Source organism: Microchirus variegatus (assembly GCF_963457635.1).
Source record: "Microchirus variegatus genome assembly, chromosome: 10".
Classification (NCBI taxonomy): Eukaryota; Metazoa; Chordata; class Actinopteri; order Pleuronectiformes; family Soleidae; genus Microchirus; species Microchirus variegatus.
In genome coordinates, this window is record NC_139811.1 from 917672 (window position 1) to 937740 (window position 20069).

At 41.3% G+C, this 20069-nt stretch overlaps 1 protein-coding gene across 1 annotated transcript in view; it reads right to left on the reverse strand.

Annotated features, from left to right (window-relative positions):
- fus (FUS RNA binding protein) overlaps positions 1-18978 on the reverse strand; it is a 20968-nt gene extending 1990 nt beyond the window's left edge. The window contains exons 1-9 of the mRNA XM_083896467.1: positions 18873-18978; positions 17610-17634; positions 16536-16699; positions 15385-15580; positions 14719-14960; positions 12301-12511; positions 10518-10552; positions 1544-1597; positions 1-107 (exon numbers count right to left, since the gene is read on the reverse strand). Coding sequence (XP_083752593.1) covers positions 1-107; positions 1544-1597; positions 10518-10552; positions 12301-12511; positions 14719-14960; positions 15385-15580; positions 16536-16699; positions 17610-17634; positions 18873-18885 — 1047 coding nt within the window. The 5' untranslated portion in view covers positions 18886-18978. The remainder of the gene's footprint in view (positions 108-1543; positions 1598-10517; positions 10553-12300; positions 12512-14718; positions 14961-15384; positions 15581-16535; positions 16700-17609; positions 17635-18872) is intronic.
- Positions 18979-20069: the final 1091 nt, after the last annotated feature.

Below are 20069 nucleotides of genomic sequence, written 5' to 3' on the forward strand. Positions count from 1 at the left end.
AATGATCCCAATCTGCTTAAAAAAGTCAGCCACTGATTCCACAGTGTAGTCGTCGCCCAGGCCTTGTACAAAGATGGTGTTGTTATCAGAGTTATCCTGGTCCTGCACTGTTCGAAGAAAAGCAACAACACAAAGCTGAATCATGAAAACACAGATAGAAAACAGAAAACAGAGGATAGATTTACACGACGAGTCCGGTGAGTTTTATTTTAATGTCAAATGCACCTGATGTTATGATATGATTGGTGGTTAAAGCACAATGTTTAGGTCTTCTTCTTCTTCTAAGGATAGATTTTAAAATCTTATTTTTGGTTTTCAAAGCACTGAATGGTCTTGGACCAAAAGTACGTCCTGGACTTATATGAGTTCCCTATGAAGCATCCAGAGCTCTAAGATCATCAGGACTCAGTTCTTCTGAGGTCTGCTCTGCTCTGTCAGCTCGTGGAAAACAGGCCACGCTTTTATCTCTGATAATGTTAAAAATGATGTTCATGTCATTTTCATGTCTTGCTTTTATTCTGTGATTTTTCGATGTATTTCTTGCGTTGCTCTGTGAACAGTGATATACAAATAAACTTCAAACCTTGTAATTGCAATTAAAATAGCCGGCTGATAAATGTGACGATAAACTGTCTCAGTGTTAAGCCCAATTTATACTCCTGCGTAAAGTGCTCTGCGTAGGTTACGCAGAGTCCTCTGCGTCGACGCAAAACCTGTTGTAGAGCCTCTGCGTCGTCTCCGACTGCACAGAATATTTTTTAAGTGTCCGTCACTCCGTCAAGGGACAACGGAGACGGCAAGAGCTGCGATTGGTCCTCAGGACAGGCCGAGCGAAGCTGCTCTGTGCCGGCTCACAGTGAGCACCAAGCGTCCTCAGAAGCGGAGCTGAACACCGCCGACTTCGTCGCTGCCAAACTATAAATACGTCATATCTTAACACACACAGCACATGTTTAGACTCTAAATGGCCAATTTCTCGCCTCAAATTATCTTAAAACTGCGTTCCGTGACACAGAAAAGTGACAAACGGCCACTGTTTCAACAACAACAGTCTTTCTCCCTCGGACGCCATTGCTCACTGTAGCCAAAAGCACAACAACGTTGCGCAGCGACCCCTACTGATCGGGCGGGAAATTGCAGCGCCTCATCCGTCACCACGACGCAGAAGTATAAAGGCTCGAGTGGTCTACGTGGTGACGCAGACGGATAACTGGACTTCCTCAAAACTCGACTGGCAGCAGACATTTTGTGCTTGGTTTTAATAAAGCTTTAAAATTGTTTCTGTTGTGTGTTGCTGGTGGAAGTTGGGAGGAGGGAGTCTCTTTAATTCTTGCTGTGATCAGGTTTTTCCCCTAGGCCTGGTCGTAACAACAAGTTTACATTTCACAGAAGAGATGGTTTTTGTCGACTCTCAGCTGATGTGTTTTACTGTGGTAATGAGCGCGTGCAGTCTGACTGAAATACCAGAGGGGGAGGGGCTTCACAACACACAGGAGGTCACCATAGCAACCGATAAAATGTGACCCAATAATAATAGACTTACTGAAGCCTCCGGGTCCTCCAGGTCCTCCAGGTCCATGTCCTGGATCTCTTGGTCCTTGAGAGGACAAAAAACACAAATGAGTTGTGGGAGTGAACACACACACACACACGCGCACGCGCACACGCACACGCACACACACACAGCGCTAGCAGGAGGCGTGAATCTAACGTGATATCGCAGACCTCCGACGACACGTCAGCACGTCAAAGCATGACTTTAACCATGTTGAGATACGACATTCCAACATGAATCTGACGCCGTCATTAAATCACTCTTCTGCGTCGACTGTAATTACATTTCTCAGAAGCCTCCGACAGAATTAGAACTACGTTATTATGAGTTGACCAAAACCAGACTGTGCACATTATTGACCTGGAGAACATTCTGTGGCCCAGGATCAGGCATTTATTATTTATGATGCATTTATTGATCAACGGTCTCTGGCTTGAGCACATGAGAGCCTTCAGTGGACCATGTTGAAGCACCTCCTTCATCCCTTTGTCTACTTTACATTTCCCCCACAGTTCAACACAGACTCACGACGTTTGACACTGAACAGACTTTCATTCATCGGTTCATCTCAGGTCGGCTCGCAGGCCTTCACCAGAACAACATGATATCGTGGCTTTCTCTGAGCGATTGTGAGCCACTCACCCTGGGTTTAAACAGACCTTCACCACTTTGACCATTTAACACTTGTTTTTCACACACTTCACCTCGACTTAATTGGGTTTTTAATTTGACCCAATCAATCTGTTTTGGACCGGTTTAAATCACCTGTGATGTTTTCTGGATCTGTCCAGAAACCAGAACCACCAGAACACAAACATGTGAACCCTGTCACCAAACCTGTAATCTGGATCAGATCCATACGAAAGTTAATCTGACGATGGAGACGCCGTGGAAACGCTTCAACAACGCAAACCTCCTGGTGATGAGGAAACACTGAGAAAGTAAACAAAGACTTAAGAAAAGGATTCTCGTGGTTTAAGCTGTTTTAATGAAAAGTCTGGAGCAGTTTCTGCTGTATTTTTACACACACACACACACACACACGGACAGACACACACGGACACAGATAGACAGACAGACAGACAGACAGACAGACACACACACACACAGACACACAGACAGACAGACAGACAGACAGACACACACACAGACAGACAGACAGACACACAGACAGAGACACACAGACACACACACAGACAGACACAGACACACACAGACAGACACACAGACAGACAGACAGACAGACACACGGACACAGATAGACAGACAGACAGACAGACCGACAGACAGACACACACACACACAGACAGACAGACAGACACACACACAGACAGACAGACAGACAGACAGACACACAGACAGAGACACACAGACACACACACAGACAGACACAGACACACACAGACAGACACACAGACACAGACACACACAGACAGACACACAGACACAGACACACACACACAGACAGAGACACACAGACACACACACACACAGACAGAGACACACAGACACACACACACACAGACAGACAGACAGACACAGACACACACAGACAGACACAGACACACACGCACACAGACAGAGACACACACACACACACACACAGACAGACAGACACACACACACACAGACAGACAGACACACACACACACAGACCTGAATGACAGATATAGTAGGGAGGTTAAGTGACTTTTGACTTAAAGTCATGATGCAAAGGTCCCCTTTGGTATGGAAGTACATTAGGACCATACAAATAAATGTATCCTAAGACACAAGTGAGATCACACTTCGTATCGGAAATAAACACGTTTTTTCAAAAATGGCCGCCAATGTGTCGAAAATACTCTTGAGCCCATATCTTTGCTTCTGTTATAGCTACAATGACAAATTTGGTGTCAAAGTGTACATTTTGGGGGTCAAGGAATCTAATAAAATAGGTTTCAAGTTTAAGAAACCAATATTTTTCCCCTTATTATGACAATTGGGGGTAAAAACGCACATTTCACATTGTGTCATCAAACTGTGTCATCAAAGTGACTTTATTTATATTTTCCTTCAAAAACATTAATGTTGTATTTAAGCAGTGCAGCTACTTCTGTACATTACATTTGTCCTAAGTAGCATGAGATTTTGACCAGTCAGGAGTAGCTTATGCATCAGTTCCTGCGACAACACATCCCATCTGTGACAGCTGTTCAAGGTCTGAGGTGAAAGGTTAACACTTTGAGGGACACATGATTTACCCATTGAATAGAAAAATGTGTTTAATGTTATATAACTAATAACTAGCTAACTAGTTAGCTTGGGTAAGGGTTACCCTACAGATGGAAAAAACATTAGATCCCTCTTCATCATTCAAGCTGCGAAACAATCCTGAAAGATTGCAGTCGTGTAACAAAGAAGCTGTCGACAACATCCAGGAGCTGAAGACATGAGGGGATCTGCCTGAGTTTATAGTGGATATTAGTGGTGGTAGTCAGGATGCAGTTCAGCTGATGATTCAAGCTGATTGTTTATCCTCAATGAGTTGCTTGAATATGTCGAGGACTATCGTTGCTCAGGGGAATCACTGGTGATGTGTGACTCGACAGCCTTCAATGACGAGCATATTGCTAATCTCGGATTTATAAACATTAAATGCAACACCACATGCCTTCGGGAGGATATTGAACGCCCGATTCCTGACATCAGATCAGTCCAAATTAATTGTGTCTGGTCCCTTGTATTTGATGATGACCTGAGCAGAGCTGTTGTTGACATGAAAAATAACACATCTACTGATGTCTCCATCATCTTCCAAGCAGCCAAAATCTTTCGGCAAGAGTATCTCCCCATGAATCATGCTTTTACAGGTTCCTTCCCAACTTCATGTGAAGCTGATTCTATCCCTCCCATGCTGAGATCATTCTTACACATGCTTCTTGATGGATCGGGTATTGATCAGCCATCTCCTGGACCTGAGAAATCCCAGGATGCAACTTCCATTGGGCAGCAAATAATATTCAACTCTGCAAGATGCAGCTCAGAAACCAGCTTCGCTATATCTGGCAATGAAACTACACCAGCAAAGTGGTAGTAGATATCTGGTGGAGACCATGCATTAAAGAGGATGTGTGTCATATGACCGCTTGAAAACATTCAGCATAGAGTTAGTGAATTCGGTGATCAGTCACTGGAGCAGATTGGTGTTGTGGTCCCACCACAGGCAGTCAAGGTTATCAATAGTGGTTTTGATAACATTGACCACAGCCCATCATCAAAAATAGCAACATCAGCCCTCCATGGTACATGCATCAGCATCATTCAACAGCACTTCTCTTTAGACAGTCAACAGACTGAGAATCTGACTGACATCCTAGATCCAGCTGAAATGGGGAAGAAGCTTGTGAAATCCTTGCCACCTCACTAAACAACAATGGATCTGGATGTGTCACTGCCACCTGATGAGGTTTTGTATGTTCCTGCCCTGAATACCAACAGTCATCCTCATCCAGCCTCCCGTCCTCTCATCAGTGTGATTGAAGAAGGTTAGAGAGAGGTTAGTGGTTAGAGAGAGTCAGAAACCTTCTCGTGAAAGAGAACCTTCAATCCGGAGAATGGATCTCATGGGCTGCATATTATGACAGCATCACAGAGGCTACTTCAGCCCCTTGCTTGGCATGCAATAAAAGTACTCAGACAAACAATCAGCTACCTTAATCCAGGTCAGACACCAGTAATGGTACCTTATCAACCACTCCTCACACTGGCCAAGTAACTTTAGTGGAAGTTTCCCCAGACAGAGCTTGGCGAGGATTCCTTTCTGGTAACATTGGGGCCAATGCATACAGAGAAGATGCTGTGGAGTGTGTCTGGTGACTGACTGGATGGCAGCGGGTGAACCACAGCTCTTACTTAAAGTGGCATCTCGATTTGTGTTAACTAGGGATGCACCTATTGTCAGTTTTTGGGCCAATTGCAATTTCCGGTTATTCAGGGAGTTTGACCTGCCGATACCGATTTTAACTTCTCTTTCTGTCGACTCTCTGAGTTAACTTGCCATCTCCTCCTCTCCACCTGCACCAGCTCATGTCTTAACGTGTGTTGCTGTTGAGGCGTGCTTTTGATCATGTGGTGTGCACGTGCATTTGACCGCCATATCTCTGTCTGACCGGCCCGGTCGCCGTTCATGGCCGGTCACGTGAAAATTGGCCAATTCTGGTCACCAGCCGATCAATCGGTGCATCCCTAGTGTTAACCACATTTGCAGAACCCGATACGTGCATCAGGTGTCTGGAGCTACTCTCTATGTGCTCATGAAGATTATGATCAGTACATGGAGCTATGCAAATGTTGCATGCAGAGGCAGCCTTGCATGTCTCTCTGTGGATGTCATGGCTCATGTTCCCACAGTGGTACAGACATATAGGGAATCATCTTAGTGTTGTAAATGGAATGTGTTTTTGGCATGCGTTTTTTAAATAAAAAAATGTATATTTTACCTCCAATTGTCATGGTAAGGAGAATAGTATTATTATATATTATATAGAATATATAATATATTTTTAGTCTTGGAACCTATTTTATTGGATTCATTGACCCCAAAAATTTACACTTTCACACCAAATGTGTTATTTTAGCTATAATAGAAGCAAAGCTATGGGCATCTCAAGTACGGTCGGAGACCATTTTGAAAAAGATTTGCGTATTTTAGATATAAATTTCTAATTTATTTCTATGGCCCTAAGGTACTTCCATGCCAAAGGGGACATTTGCATCATGACTTGAAGTCAAAAGTCACTTAACCTCCCTACTATAATATCCACTATAAACTCAGGCAGATCCCCTCATGTCTTCAGGTCCTGGATGTTGTCGACAGCTTCTTTGTTACACGATTGCAATCTTTCAGGATTGTTTCGCAGCTTGAATGATGAAGAGGGATCTAATGTTTTTTCCATCTGTAGGGTAACCCTTACCCAAGCTAACTAGTTAGCTAGTTATTAGTTATATAACATTAAACACATTTTTCTTTTCAATGGGTAAATCATGTGTCCCTCAAAGTGTCACTTTGATGACAGTTCGATGACACAATGTGAAATGTGCATTTTTACCCCCAATTGTCATAATAAGGGGATAAATGTTGGTTTCTAAAACTTGAAACCTCTTTTATTAGATTCCTTGACCCCCAAAATGTACACTTTGACACCAAATGTGTCATTGTAGCTATAACAGAAGCAAAGATATGGGCTCAAGTGTATTTTCGGCGTATTAGCGGCCATTTTTGAAAAAACGTGTTTATTTCCGATACAAAGTGTGATCTCACTTGTGTCTTAGGATACATTTATTTGTATGGTCCTAATGTACTTCCATACCAAAGGGGACCTTTGCATCATGACTTGAAGTCAAAGGCCTATTTTTTGGCCTTAACCTCCCTACTAATATGTTGATTTACCAGTTGAAGGAACTGAACGACAGAAAGAGGAAATGATGAGAAGTTCAAACACAGTGGTGTAAATAATCCTCATCATCCTCCTCTTCCTCACATGACCCTCACACACTGTTCAGTGATCACATGACCATGATGCAGCAGAACAGTGTTTCTTTGCTGAGGCCACACCCCCTCGCACCGACACACACACACACACACACACCAACCACCTTTTCCTTATTTCACATGGAGTGAATTGGATTTTATTCACTTTGAGAAATGTCTGAGACCACACAGGTCTGACCTCTGACCTCTGACCTCTGTGACCTCTGACCTCACAGATGACTCAGCATTTACAGAGTTACATGAACAGGTGATGGTGTCAAACCTTTACATTTCTACCAGTTTTTAACTCTCACTTCAGCTTATGACAGAGTGATTCATTATGACAGAATGCTTACGTTTATATATATATATATATATATACACACACACACACAATTATTCAATTGTGAAAAAAAAACTGAATTAATCGTCACCAATTTTGATTATTGATTGTGTTTTTTTTTTTTAACAATTAAAGCCAAGTTTCAGTGATTTTTCAGCTTCTTAAATGTGAATATTTTCTAAGTTTCTTTGCTCTATAGAACGACAAAATCATTCAATCTGAATTATTTTTGGATGCGATTCAAATTACATCATCATTTCCAGGTTCGACAAACTTTTTTTATTTTTTTTTTTAGCTGAATGGACGATGAAAAAATAATCCTTAGTTGAACCCTAACTGCTAGATTTATTTTACATCATTAAAACAAAAACTTTTAAAATGATGATATCATTTTAATCTCTTATTGCCGCCCACGAGTGAACAGTTTTTTTTCTTGACCTGACCACACGCCCTTTGGCCCCCCGGTGTTCGGAGTGTGACGGCCCTGCTGTAGCAGCACTGTCACACTCACAGTAAACCTATTACATGTCATCATTCAAACTGAAGGAACAACAAGCCTTCGCCCTTTGCTTTATCCAAACAACACACACACACACACACACACACACACACACACACACACAGTCAGGTGACATCAGCTACACAGAGCTGATAACATTCACCAGGTTCAATAAAACCAGTTTCACAGGCATCACTTCACTCATCTGGAGAAGCTGCTTTGGATTTTCTCATGTTACTTCACTGATTGTGTAACGTTTGTTAAATCAAGGAAAGTTTTCTGTGACTCATCTTTAGACTCAAACTCCATCCAGTCCTCACACCAAAACACACACAAGAACAGCGCCCTCTGCTGTGCAAAGGTCTGCCACATGAAATGTTGTGCATCATCATCCAGACTAAGGCTGAATCCCAATTCCACCGCTTAGTGTGTGTGTGTGTGTGTGAGTGGCTATGGTAATGCAGCGGGTCTGCAGTCGCTGTAACTGTGTGTGTGTGAACACTCCTCACAGCGTTGCCGCTGATGTCGTTGTTTAGCAGCTGACAGTCGTAAAAACAGAAAAATAGCCCAGGCAACAGACATTACTTGTGAGGACGGCATTTTTGGATTGTTACATCAACAAGCAGCGCATCGGCTTGTTGATGTAACAGTCCGCGAGCGTCAAGTCCGGACGACGTGATGACGTAATGGAGGTGTGTCTCATTTCTTAGGGGAACGTTCGTACCCCTCGCTCCCTCAACTCTGTTTTGAGGGCCAAGGGGAACTCCGACAAAGGGGGAGGGGGAAGGGGGAGGGCTAAGGGGTGGAATTGGGATTCAGCCTAAAAGTTCACTGGGCCGAGCTTCATGTTTATATAATTGCACTGCAGTGCAGACATAAAATGTAGATTGGCGAGACGGGCCATTAATGTGTTTTTTGAGATTATTAAACAGTTATATTTAATATATATATATATATAATTAAAAATAAGATCCATTACTGAAAGCTTTTTTTTGTATATGTGAATATATGAATATGTGAACATGTTCTGCTTTCTTTGCTCCAGAAAACAAAGAAATCATTAGAAACGGAATCGTTTTGGTTTGTCGACAAAAACAAGACATTTGAGAACATCGTCATTTCCAGGTTTGATCAACACTGTTGAACATTTCCTTGTATCACGTATACGTTCATTGTTAATAGAACATACATTTCACATTATAACGTTTATGACATAGTTCATAGTATAAGGATATATGTGTTGTTGTGGTGGGCCTAACTAACCAATGTTGTCTTTGTGACAGGAACAGTTTCTGGGTGACTTGATTAAAAATGTCTGAAGTGATGATTGATTGATGATTTTCCCTGAACCGAGGTCACTCTCACACTCTTTTCCACGACACAGTCCCAACTCAGCTCAACTCCATCAGTGATAGAACCTGGTACCTGGTCAGAGAGTGTCGTCACTGAAGAGTCGTGAACGCCACGTCCGACACAAGAATTTAAGACAACGATGTCCAAGTGTAGATTCAAGTTAAAAAAGTCATCAATCGGGAACACGTTCAGCTGTATTTCAGTTCAGAGTCTGAAGTACTGAACCATTCTGTCAACACATATTTTAAGCCCACATAGAGTGGTCCTGTTGCACATATATGTTAGTTATGGAGGTCTACTTACATACATTAACTTGTTTTTATGCTCAAAAACCTCCTAGTTGCTGTAAACGAGCCGATAGAAATCTCTCTTTTCTGACGCTGTTCCCCAGCCGCGATATTTCAGACATAAATCTCACACCCAGAAGACAGAGTGTGTTGTAGAGCCTTCCCAACTGTCTTGTGATTGGCCAGTACCCGGAAGTGACATCAGCACAACACCAGCTCTCAGAAGCGCAGCTCCCCCCTCTGGAACGGTGGATGCACTGCTCCTCATTATCAAAATATTGTTTTAACAGTGTTTAAAAATAGCTTCTTCACGACTCCCCGCCTCAGTCCCTTTGACGACCTTTGACCCGGAGTCAGACCCAGAGTCAGAAGACACTGTCGCTCGTGAAACACCTCCACAACGGACGTTATTCTTCTTCTGCAGTTCAATGTACGCAACCAGGATGTGCCCGGACTAGTGCCTGGAGCAGGAGGATCTGCTGTTCAGGAGAACCGCTGTTTACGTAACCGGACTGGGTTTTTTCAGAGATCTCGCTGAGCCTGAGATTACAATAAAACACAGCGTTCTCAGCAGTGGCTGAACTGTTTGTTTAGAACCTTCAGGGCTTCATACACAAGGTAATGACGCAGATACACACTAAAAAACAGCCTTAATTGGAACTTCAGGTCTAGGTCCACTTTAAATGATTGACTTTAACCCAAAACAACTGCTTTAAAGTCACTAGTTTATGTTTGTGTTGTGTAGAAAACCACGTCACCACAGTTTCACGCAACCACGCTGTGATGACTCCGCCCACACTGAGGAGGAGCTATGAAGTCATGGAAAACCAGACCAAACCACGCCGGGACCATGTAGTGGAAAATAATATCTGATTACAATACAATAACTTATTACACACTTTAAACTTGACCTATGACCTCTGATGACCCCTCCCTTTAGTGTTTTTTTGTTTTTTTAAATCACTTACCACCAAACTTATTGAATCCTCCTCGATCGGCCATTCTGATGAAGAGGAAGAAAGAAAGGACACACACTGAAGTCTGGTGCTGACAGCGATTTCTCCTTCACTCTCAGTGTCTTCATTAAACTCAGCCTCGTCTCGTTCAGAGTCTCCTGAACTCACCACAGGAGGCGTTTAAAGACCTCGTCTTTGTTTTCGCTCACTTTCACTAAAATCTTTGGTTTTTGAGTCAATTAACCAACCTAAACATTAAGACTTTTAGTCCCTGGATTGGTGCAGGGTACGTTTGTCCTTATTTTAGGTTGAAGACGGTCTTTATTTTTACCCAAATAAAATGCAGCAAATCCATGAAAACAAGTAGGAGTATTTTTAATTACTACAAGAAGACTGTACGTGTGTGGCAACTTCCCCCACTGTGAAATTTCCCCAAATGACAGCTTAAGAGTGGAAAGCCAGCCTGGAGTGAAGGTAAAAGCCTAGGAGAAGATTCAAAGATTGATTAAAGCAGAGTATGACACAGGGAGGAGGCGGGGACAGGTGAGAAAAGGCAGGTGATGGCGACGTCGAGTGGAAAGTTAGTGCTAGAGAGAGTACATTTAATAACACGTGGTGTTGCTGTGTGAGTGACAGCTTTAGTTTCGCTCAAATCAACACAAATGTTCAATAACCTTAAAGCTGCAGTGCGTAACTTTTAAAAAAACAAAGCGAGTCTCGTCTGAGCTTAACCCCGTTTTACATGACCTTTATTTTGTACTTGGACACACGACTCCAGGTGGTTACCCTGGTTACACCGTTATATTCTGTTCTTTAAACCACGATTGACTCTTTTCCAGAATGATTTTTGGACGATGAAATCAAAGCAGTGGACCAGCGTTTATTCACCAAACAGGTGGAGTTGCCTCATCAATCAACGACTAATAATGCTTTTCCCTCAGTGACAGCAAAGTAAATGTCTTTGGTTTGTTTGAGGATGTTTGCTAAACACGTCACGTTGAATACGTGAGGAAACAATCAAAGATTCAGGGCGACTGGTTCTTTACCATCCAGTTTGGAGTTTTCAGTGCTGATACCATGGTGTTGTAGACACAGACACTCAGGAAACAGTGTTTCAATCTAAATGACATTAAACAGCAGCAGCAGAAGAAGAGATGCATGTGTGTGACTGAGTAAGAAGCAGCTGATGAATGACACGCGTCAGTGCTGCAGCACCATTTCATCCTAAAGTCTGATTCAGACAAATATTGATTCTTCCCTGCGTTGTTTGCTCAGGTTACAGTGACTTATTTGATTTAACACACCCTGTGTGTGGGTGTGTGTGTATATGTGTGTGTGTGTGTGTGTGTGTGTGTGGTGCATTTACATCTAAATATCTAGATATACTGAGAAAGTGTTTAATTTCCTCGTCTGTTAGTTTTCCATTAAACAGTTTTTTACTGGTTTAATTCCAGTTCACTTTGAAGGTGAAAGTGTAAATGAACTCACAGAGACTTGAGTCATTTTACTGCCCTCTACTTTTCAAAATGACACAACTCTATTACTACAATGTCATTTATAATGTTATATTTCTGTTAATAATAAACAACTAGCCACTCTGAGGTGGTGGGAGGAGCCACATAAAGACTTGGACCATGTTGTTGTTTCTTTTTTTTTAAACCATAAATGTTCAGTGTTTTTAGTTTGGAAAGAACAAAAACAACAACATATTATAATAATAATAATAATAATAATAATTTCGTCCCACGTTTGAAAAGTGTTGCTTTGGGATGAATGAACTCGTTTTAACACTCACCCCATTCCTCCTCGTCCTCTTGGTCCACCACGTCCACCTCTGTCAAAACCACGATCATAGCAGCCGCCGCCACGACCTCCAAATCCACCGCTGCCGCCACGGCCCCGGCCTCCACGGCCATCATGACCTCCATATCCTTCATCAGGGCCACCATACCCTCCTCCTCCTCCTCCTCCTCCTCCACTCATCGGAGGGCTGTCACCTCCGTATCCTGAAGGAAAGTGGAGAAAATCAGAGCTAAATCACTTTTCTAGGAGAAACACTGTTTTTGCAAAAATAGCTTTAGCAGATACTCAAAGCAACATTCAGCAAAAAAAACAACGTAAATATACAGCACAAAAGTCAAATCACAAACTCTTGATTTAATCAGTGAGTGAGTGTGAATACTTTCTGTCATTTTTCGACTTCTTAAATGTGAATATTTTCACGTTTCTGTCATTTTTCAGCTTCTTAAATGTGAATATTCTCACATTTCTTAGCTTCTTAAATGTGAATATTTTCATGTTTCTGTCATTTTTCAGCTTCTTAAATGTGAATATTTTCATGTTTCTGTCATTTTTCAGCTTCTTAAATGTGAATATATTCACGTTTGTCATTTTTCAGCTTCTTAAATGTGAATATTTTCACGTTTCTGTCATTTTTCAGCTTCTTAAATGTTAATATTTTCATGTTTCTGTAATTTTTCAGCTTGTTAAATGTGAATATTTTCACATTTCTGTCATTTTTCAGCTTCTTAAATGTGAATATTTTCATGTTTCTGTCATTTTTCAGCTTCTTAAATGTGAATATTTTCACATTTCTGTCATTTTTCAGCTTCTTAAATGTGAATATTTTCACGTTTCTGTCATTTTTCAGCTTCTTAAATGTGAATATTTTCACGTTTCTGTCATTTTTCAGCTTCTTAAATGTGAATATTTTCACGTTTATGTAATTTTTCAGCTTCTTAAATGTGAATATTTTCATGTTTCTGTCATTTTTCAGCTTCTTAAATGTGAATATTTTCATGTTTCTGTCATTTTTCAGCTTCTTAAATGTGAATATATTCACGTTTGTCATTTTTCAGCTTCTTAAATGTGAATATTTTCACGTTTCTGTCATTTTTCAGCTTCTTAAATGTTAATATTTTCATGTTTCTGTAATTTTTCAGCTTGTTAAATGTGAATATTTTCACATTTCTGTCATTTTTCAGCTTCTTAAATGTGAATATTTTCATGTTTCTGTCATTTTTCAGCTTCTTAAATGTGAATATTTTCACATTTCTGTCATTTTTCAGCTTCTTAAATGTGAATATTTTCACGTTTCTGTCATTTTTCAGCTTCTTAAATGTGAATATTTTCACGTTTATGTAATTTTTCAGCTTCTTAAATGTGAATATTTTCATGTTTCTGTCATTTTTCAGCTTCTTAAATGTGAATATTCTCACGTTTCTGTCATTTTTCAGCTTCTTAAATGTGAATATTTTCATGTTTCTGTCATTTTTCAGCTTCTTAAATGTGAATATTTTCACGTTTCTGTCATTTTTCAACTTCTTAAATGTGAATATTTTCACGTTTCTGTCATTTTTCAGCTTCTTAAATGTGAATATTTTCACGTTTCTGTCATTTTTCAGCTTCTTAAATGTGAATATTTTCACGTTTCTGTCATTTTTCAGCTTCTTAAATGTGAATATTCTCACGTTTCTGTCATTTTTCAGCTTCTTAAATGTGAATATTTTCACGTTTCTGTCATTTTTCAGCTTCTTAAATGTGAATATTCTCACGTTTCTGTCATTTTTCAGCTTCTTAAATGTGAATATTTTCATGTTTCTGTCATTTTTCAGCTTCTTAAATGTGAATATTCTCACATTTCTGTCATTTTTCAGCTTCTTAAATGTGAATATTTTCACGTTTCTGTCATTTTTCAGCTTCTTAAATGTGAATATTTTCACGTTTCTGTCATTTTTCAACTTCTTAAATGTCCTTTGATAAAAGTTTGAGATGAAAGTATGTTTTCAGGAAGTCTTTCTAACTTTAATCTAAACAGTTGGACGTTGTTGGCTTTGATGCTTGTGAAGTAACAAAAAGAAGTCAACATGGCGTGTTTTATCTCCCGTACTTCGACAAAAACATGAGTCATCTTTTTTCACACTTTGCAAACTCATAGGGGTAAAAATATTTTAAGTATTAAAATGATTAAAAAGTTGACTTTGCATAATATGTCTCCTTTAACTGATGTTACACATAAACATTAAAACATAAAACCTTTTGTGGATGAGCAGCCACTAGATGGTGCTATGTGCTCGCTCTCACAAGAGCTGCTGTGTGAGTCAATCACATCTTCACAAATAATCTCCCTCCCTCTCTGTGATGGACTGTGATGGAGCTCAGCCCTCACGTGGAGGATAAAGTGGTAAAAGAGGAGAAAACTTAAAGTTCTGACCTCCTCCTTGGCCGTACTGGCTCTGCTGACTGTAGCTCTGAGGAGGGGGGGAGCTGTAGCTCGGGGGCTGACTGTAGTGACCTCCTCCTCCTCCTCCTCCTCCTCCTCCTCCTCCTCCTCCATGTTGACTCCCACTCCCACTATAACCCCCACTCTGACCTCCACTGCTGCCATAACCAGCCCCGCTCTGTCCACCGCTGGGCGGCTGGTTATAGCCCGGAGGCTGGGAGTTTTCCTCATAGCTGTGAAAAACATGAAAAACACAATGATAAAAGATGGTGTACATACAAATACACAATAAAATACTGTGAGACAGACTTTTCCAACAGGAAACTGAAGTTTGTAAACCACTCACTCTCCCACACCAAAGTCCATAGAGAAAACCAATGATTTTCGCTCACAGGGACACAGGAGCTGCTGGTCCTCTGCTGCCTCGTGTGGTCACTTTGTGTCACTGCGGTCAATCAAACACTGAAGTGACAAAATAAGACATTTGAACTGAGTGATGGAGGCAGCAGTGGATCAACAACTCCTGAACATCACAGATTTCCTCTGTGGACTTTGGTGTGGCAGAGTGAGTGGTTTGGCACAGAAACACCGCCGTAATAAACGGTCATCCAGAATGAAGAGAGAGATGATGAATGAGAGGAAGTGGTGGTGTCTGACCCTGCAGAGGATGAAGAGGACGGCGGCTGCTGACTGTAACCACAGAAAGATGACTGCTGGTTGTAGCTCATGTTGGGCGGCTGGTTACTGCTGCTGTAGCCTCCAGAGCTATAGGACTGACTGGAGTGAGGATAACCACCACCACCACCACCACCACCACCACCACCCTGGTGAGAGGGTGGAGAGCCATAACCTCCTGGGAGAAAGAAACAAGACAGGACAACCTGTTAAAGTATAGTTCGGGTTTTTATCAGGTAATGACACATAGCCAAGAACCAGCCTGAGACACAGACGCTCACTCTCAGTGAAAACATGGCTGCCGTCACAGAAGACTCGGATAATAAACATCTACGTCAGTTTAAGTCTACGATGTCTATGTCACACTCTCCCACACCAAAGTCACTCACTCTCCCACACCAAAGCCCATAGAGAAAACCAGTGATTTTAACATCACAGGAGTTGTTGATCCACTGCTGCCTCCATCACTAAGTTCAAACATGTTATTTTGTGAATTCAGCCTTTAAAATTCTATGCTCAGATTTACATCAGTGACACAAAGTGACCACACGAGGCAGCAGTAGACCAGCAGCTCCTGTGTCCCTGTGAGCTGAAATCACTGGTTTTCTCCATGGGTTTTGGTGTGGGAGAGTGAGTGGTTTAGAAACTAGTTTCCTGTTGTTAAAGTCAGTCTAACAATGAAGATAAAGACGTGAACATGTTCTTAAACTGACACAGATTTTATGAGGTGAGTATGTGTTAAAGGTGCAGTGTGTAAAAGTTTCCTGTTGCAGCTGAACACCTCTCACATCATATCATCATATTCAGCCTTGAGTTTGTATCAAAACTCAAAAGATGTCAAATTTGTCCATTATGGGCTACTGTACAAACATGGTCCAAAATGGCTGCCTCCATAGCGCAGATGTGACTCCTGATATCACAAAAGAATAATAATTTTAATAACAATTCATACAATCAGGCGATTGCACATAAAAAAAGATAAAGTTAACATTTATGTTACCTTTAATCAATTATAATAATAATAAAGTTATATAATCGATCATAGTCTGCTCCCAATGGTGGCCATGTTTTCACTGAGAGGGAAACTCTGTGGACTGTAGATGTGAATATGTGAAAACAATCATCATTTCTACCCGACTGTGGTTGACCATAGCTGCCGTATCCTCCCTGGTTGTAGGAGCCAGAGCCGCCATCTGAGTCTTGGTTGTAGCCTCCGTATCCCTGCTGGCTGTAGCTCTGAGCAGAGGACTGACCATAGCCCTGGTTTCCACCTCCACCTCCACCATACGAGCCATAGCTGTGAGGACGTGGTTCAAAACAAGGTTCACAGGTTATCTGCTGTTTTAGCTTCTCACTAAGTTCAAGTTCATGGTCATGAAAGCTGCAGTAGCTGCAGGAGTCACTGGTCGTTGATGTTTGTCATGGACTCCTAAAGACATTATGGAATGTGCCGACTCAGCTTAAGATGGGAGGACAAGTGATTGTCCTCAGGGTCAAAGTCAGACTTGGACATTTGTCTTTGGTGAGACAGAGACCTTGGAATTTTCATTTCCCAGACATCACGTCGTCATTTTCTCTCTCTTTCTCAGAACTTTACTCGCTCATTGTTCTGCACGGAATCTCACGTCAACAGCAGAGACAGAGACAGAGGACAATGTCCACTCCACGTTTGTCCTGCATAGTCTACGCACATAAAGCAAAGCATGGCATGAAACAGTAGGTGGCGTTGCAACAAACAAGGGAGACATTGACCTAAATACCAACTTCACTTCTTTCTTGCACAAAATTCACAAACTTTCCATGACCCACGTTGATTTAGGGTGATTTTCAAAAAAGTTCAAGGGCCTTGACATATTGTGTCATATTCACAAACTTTCAAGGATTTCAAGGACCCGTGGGAACCCTGTGTGATTAACACACAACGTGAAAGAGAAGGTCGACAAGACAGTAGTGAGACCTGCTATGAGCACATGTAAAAGACAGGTGGCGCTGTAGCTTGAGGTGTCAGAGTTGAAGAAGCTGAGAGTGAACAGGAAGGACTGGATTAGAAATGAGTATATAATCCAGGGACAGTTCCGGTTGGACGGTTTGTAGATTAAGTGTGAGAGGTTTTGTGTGTGTGTTCTTCTCAAAAATTAAAGTAAGAGTACTGACACTAATGTTTGAGGAATTCTGGGTAATAGTTAGAAAAAAATGAGATTACTCACCCCTGTGCAGACTGCTGTGAATAATCTGTGTAATAAACAAAACACAGCATCAATATTAGAAATGACAACACATGATGGATCACACAACTTGAGTATGCTAATTCATTTTCAGAATGTAGTGCAATGCTTCTGATTAGTGGTTGGTAGGGGGTACTGCAGGTAGTAATCACTATCAACTTTCAGGATAACCACCATGTCTGGCACAGTTCAGATATTATTATAGTGACAGTCTTTTCAACAAGTATGTTTTCAAAAAAATTAATTAATTAGTCGAAAAATATTATATTTTATCTCTCTATAATATGCAGAAAACGGCCAAAAACGACAAGAGCAAACGCCCAGAGAAACATTGCAGTTTGAATAGGACATTTTAGCACTTAGCAACGGTGCCAGTGTAACACTGTTTTAGTTTGACTGTAGGAGCTGACCTGGAAATAACAGTGTTAAAATACAAGTACACAAACATTCAAGCATGAATATGAATGAACACATGAACAAACACTGAAGCATGTATGAACAAACATTCAAGCATGTATGCACACATGAACATTTAAGCATGTATATGTTTGAACACATGAACAAACATTCAAGCATGTACATGTATGAACAAACATTCAAACATGTATGAACACATGAACAAACATTCAAACATGTATATGTGTGAACAAACATGTATATGTATGAACACATGAACAAACATTCAAACATGTATATGTACGAACACATGAACAAACATGTATATGTATGAACACATGAACAAACATTCAAACATGTATATGTATGAACACATGAACAAACATTCAAACATGTATATGTATGAACACATGAACAAACATTCAAACATGTATATGTATGAACACATGAACAAACATGTATATGTATGAACACATGAACAAAATGAGGGTTAACGGTGAAATGATGAAGGTAGGCGGGGCCACCGCCGCTCAAACTGGGTCAGTAGCACAACACAAACACCGCTGACTATTATCTGTCCGTTAAACCACAGCAGGCTCGTTTTACTGCGGTCACTGTTCGTAATAAAGACGATAACTTTAAGTTAGCGTAGACAAATACACACATAAGTCCGTGTTTCTCTTCCACCGAGAGAATAGAAACACCGTGACGTCATACAGCCAGGTAGCTAGCCCGCTAGCATCTAGCGTTTGACTGCTAACTAGCGGCAGCGGCTGCTAACGCTAACAGGAGCTAATGATTCAGTCTTCAGTCAAAAACACTGGAGCGAAATGAGCAGAGTTTTCTCACCGTTTGACGCCATTTTCTACGAACAGACGTTAACGGCGACGGGTGTACGAGAGTGTGTGTGTATGTGTGTTCACACAGCTGGAGCGAACCAACGACGGAGATGGGGGGGGATGAACCAACACCGGCGTCCTCGCGTCTGCGTAATCACGCGCAGGACATGTGACGGTCTGTGGACACTTGGATACTCGTTGAAAATATGAACATGTTTTTCACATGTTTGACCCTTGCTGTCCATTAAAGTCACAAATCACAGCTGGACAGCGCGTGAATGGACTGAACCAGTAACTGATATTTTTTTATTAATCTACGAAATAAACATTGAACACATCCATTAAACAGAGAGAAGGCAAAAGAAAAGACAAAAATCCTTTTACACCAGCGTCATCCTGACGTTAGAGTTAAAGGCGCCATGTGTAAGAATGTGGCCAAAAACAGTTACTACATTCAAATTCAAAATACAGAGGTCTTTTAGGTTTCGTTTTCTGACGTAACTGGCAACCCGTGGTTGCTCGGCAACTGAGACTCTACTGACTGCAATGATTGGTAGACGGCGGTAGGTGGCGCCACATGACGCCAAAACATGATTTGAAAACATAAACATGATTTGCAGTCTGAAAAATATTTGTTTTAATGCAAATATTTTGTCTGTACTGTTGTTGTTGGTGAGTTCAGTTTGTTATATGAACATTATTCCTGAGTCTCTGTGACATTTTAGGAGGATTTTATCATTTATTACATAATGCACCTTTAAGAGTCAAACTAACTAAAGTTCATTTTCCCACAAATTCAAACAAAACTCAAAGAAATAAAGCTGTACACAGTTCAAGTAAAGTCACAAAAGACAGACTGTACAGTGTGTTGTACTTGTGAGTCATCATGTCTGAACACAACTCCAACATGGCCGACACGCCCATGATCCCCGTCAGTGCCCGATTTCGGACACTGGGAAAGTAGCTCAGCAGTTAACACATCACTTTTTGAATTCATGTACTCATTTGGGCCCGTTGACAGATTTTTCTGTTGTTTTTTTTGTTAAAAAACAAACAAACAAACTGAACCCATCGTGCACCGACGATCCCGTTCCCTACGGCCCAACAGGGATGAGCGGTTCTGGGGGAGAGGTCATAGACGACGTGCACAATGGAACTTCCGCCTAGCAACCGTGGCTGCTGGTACGCTGGGCTGCTTCCGGTAGGT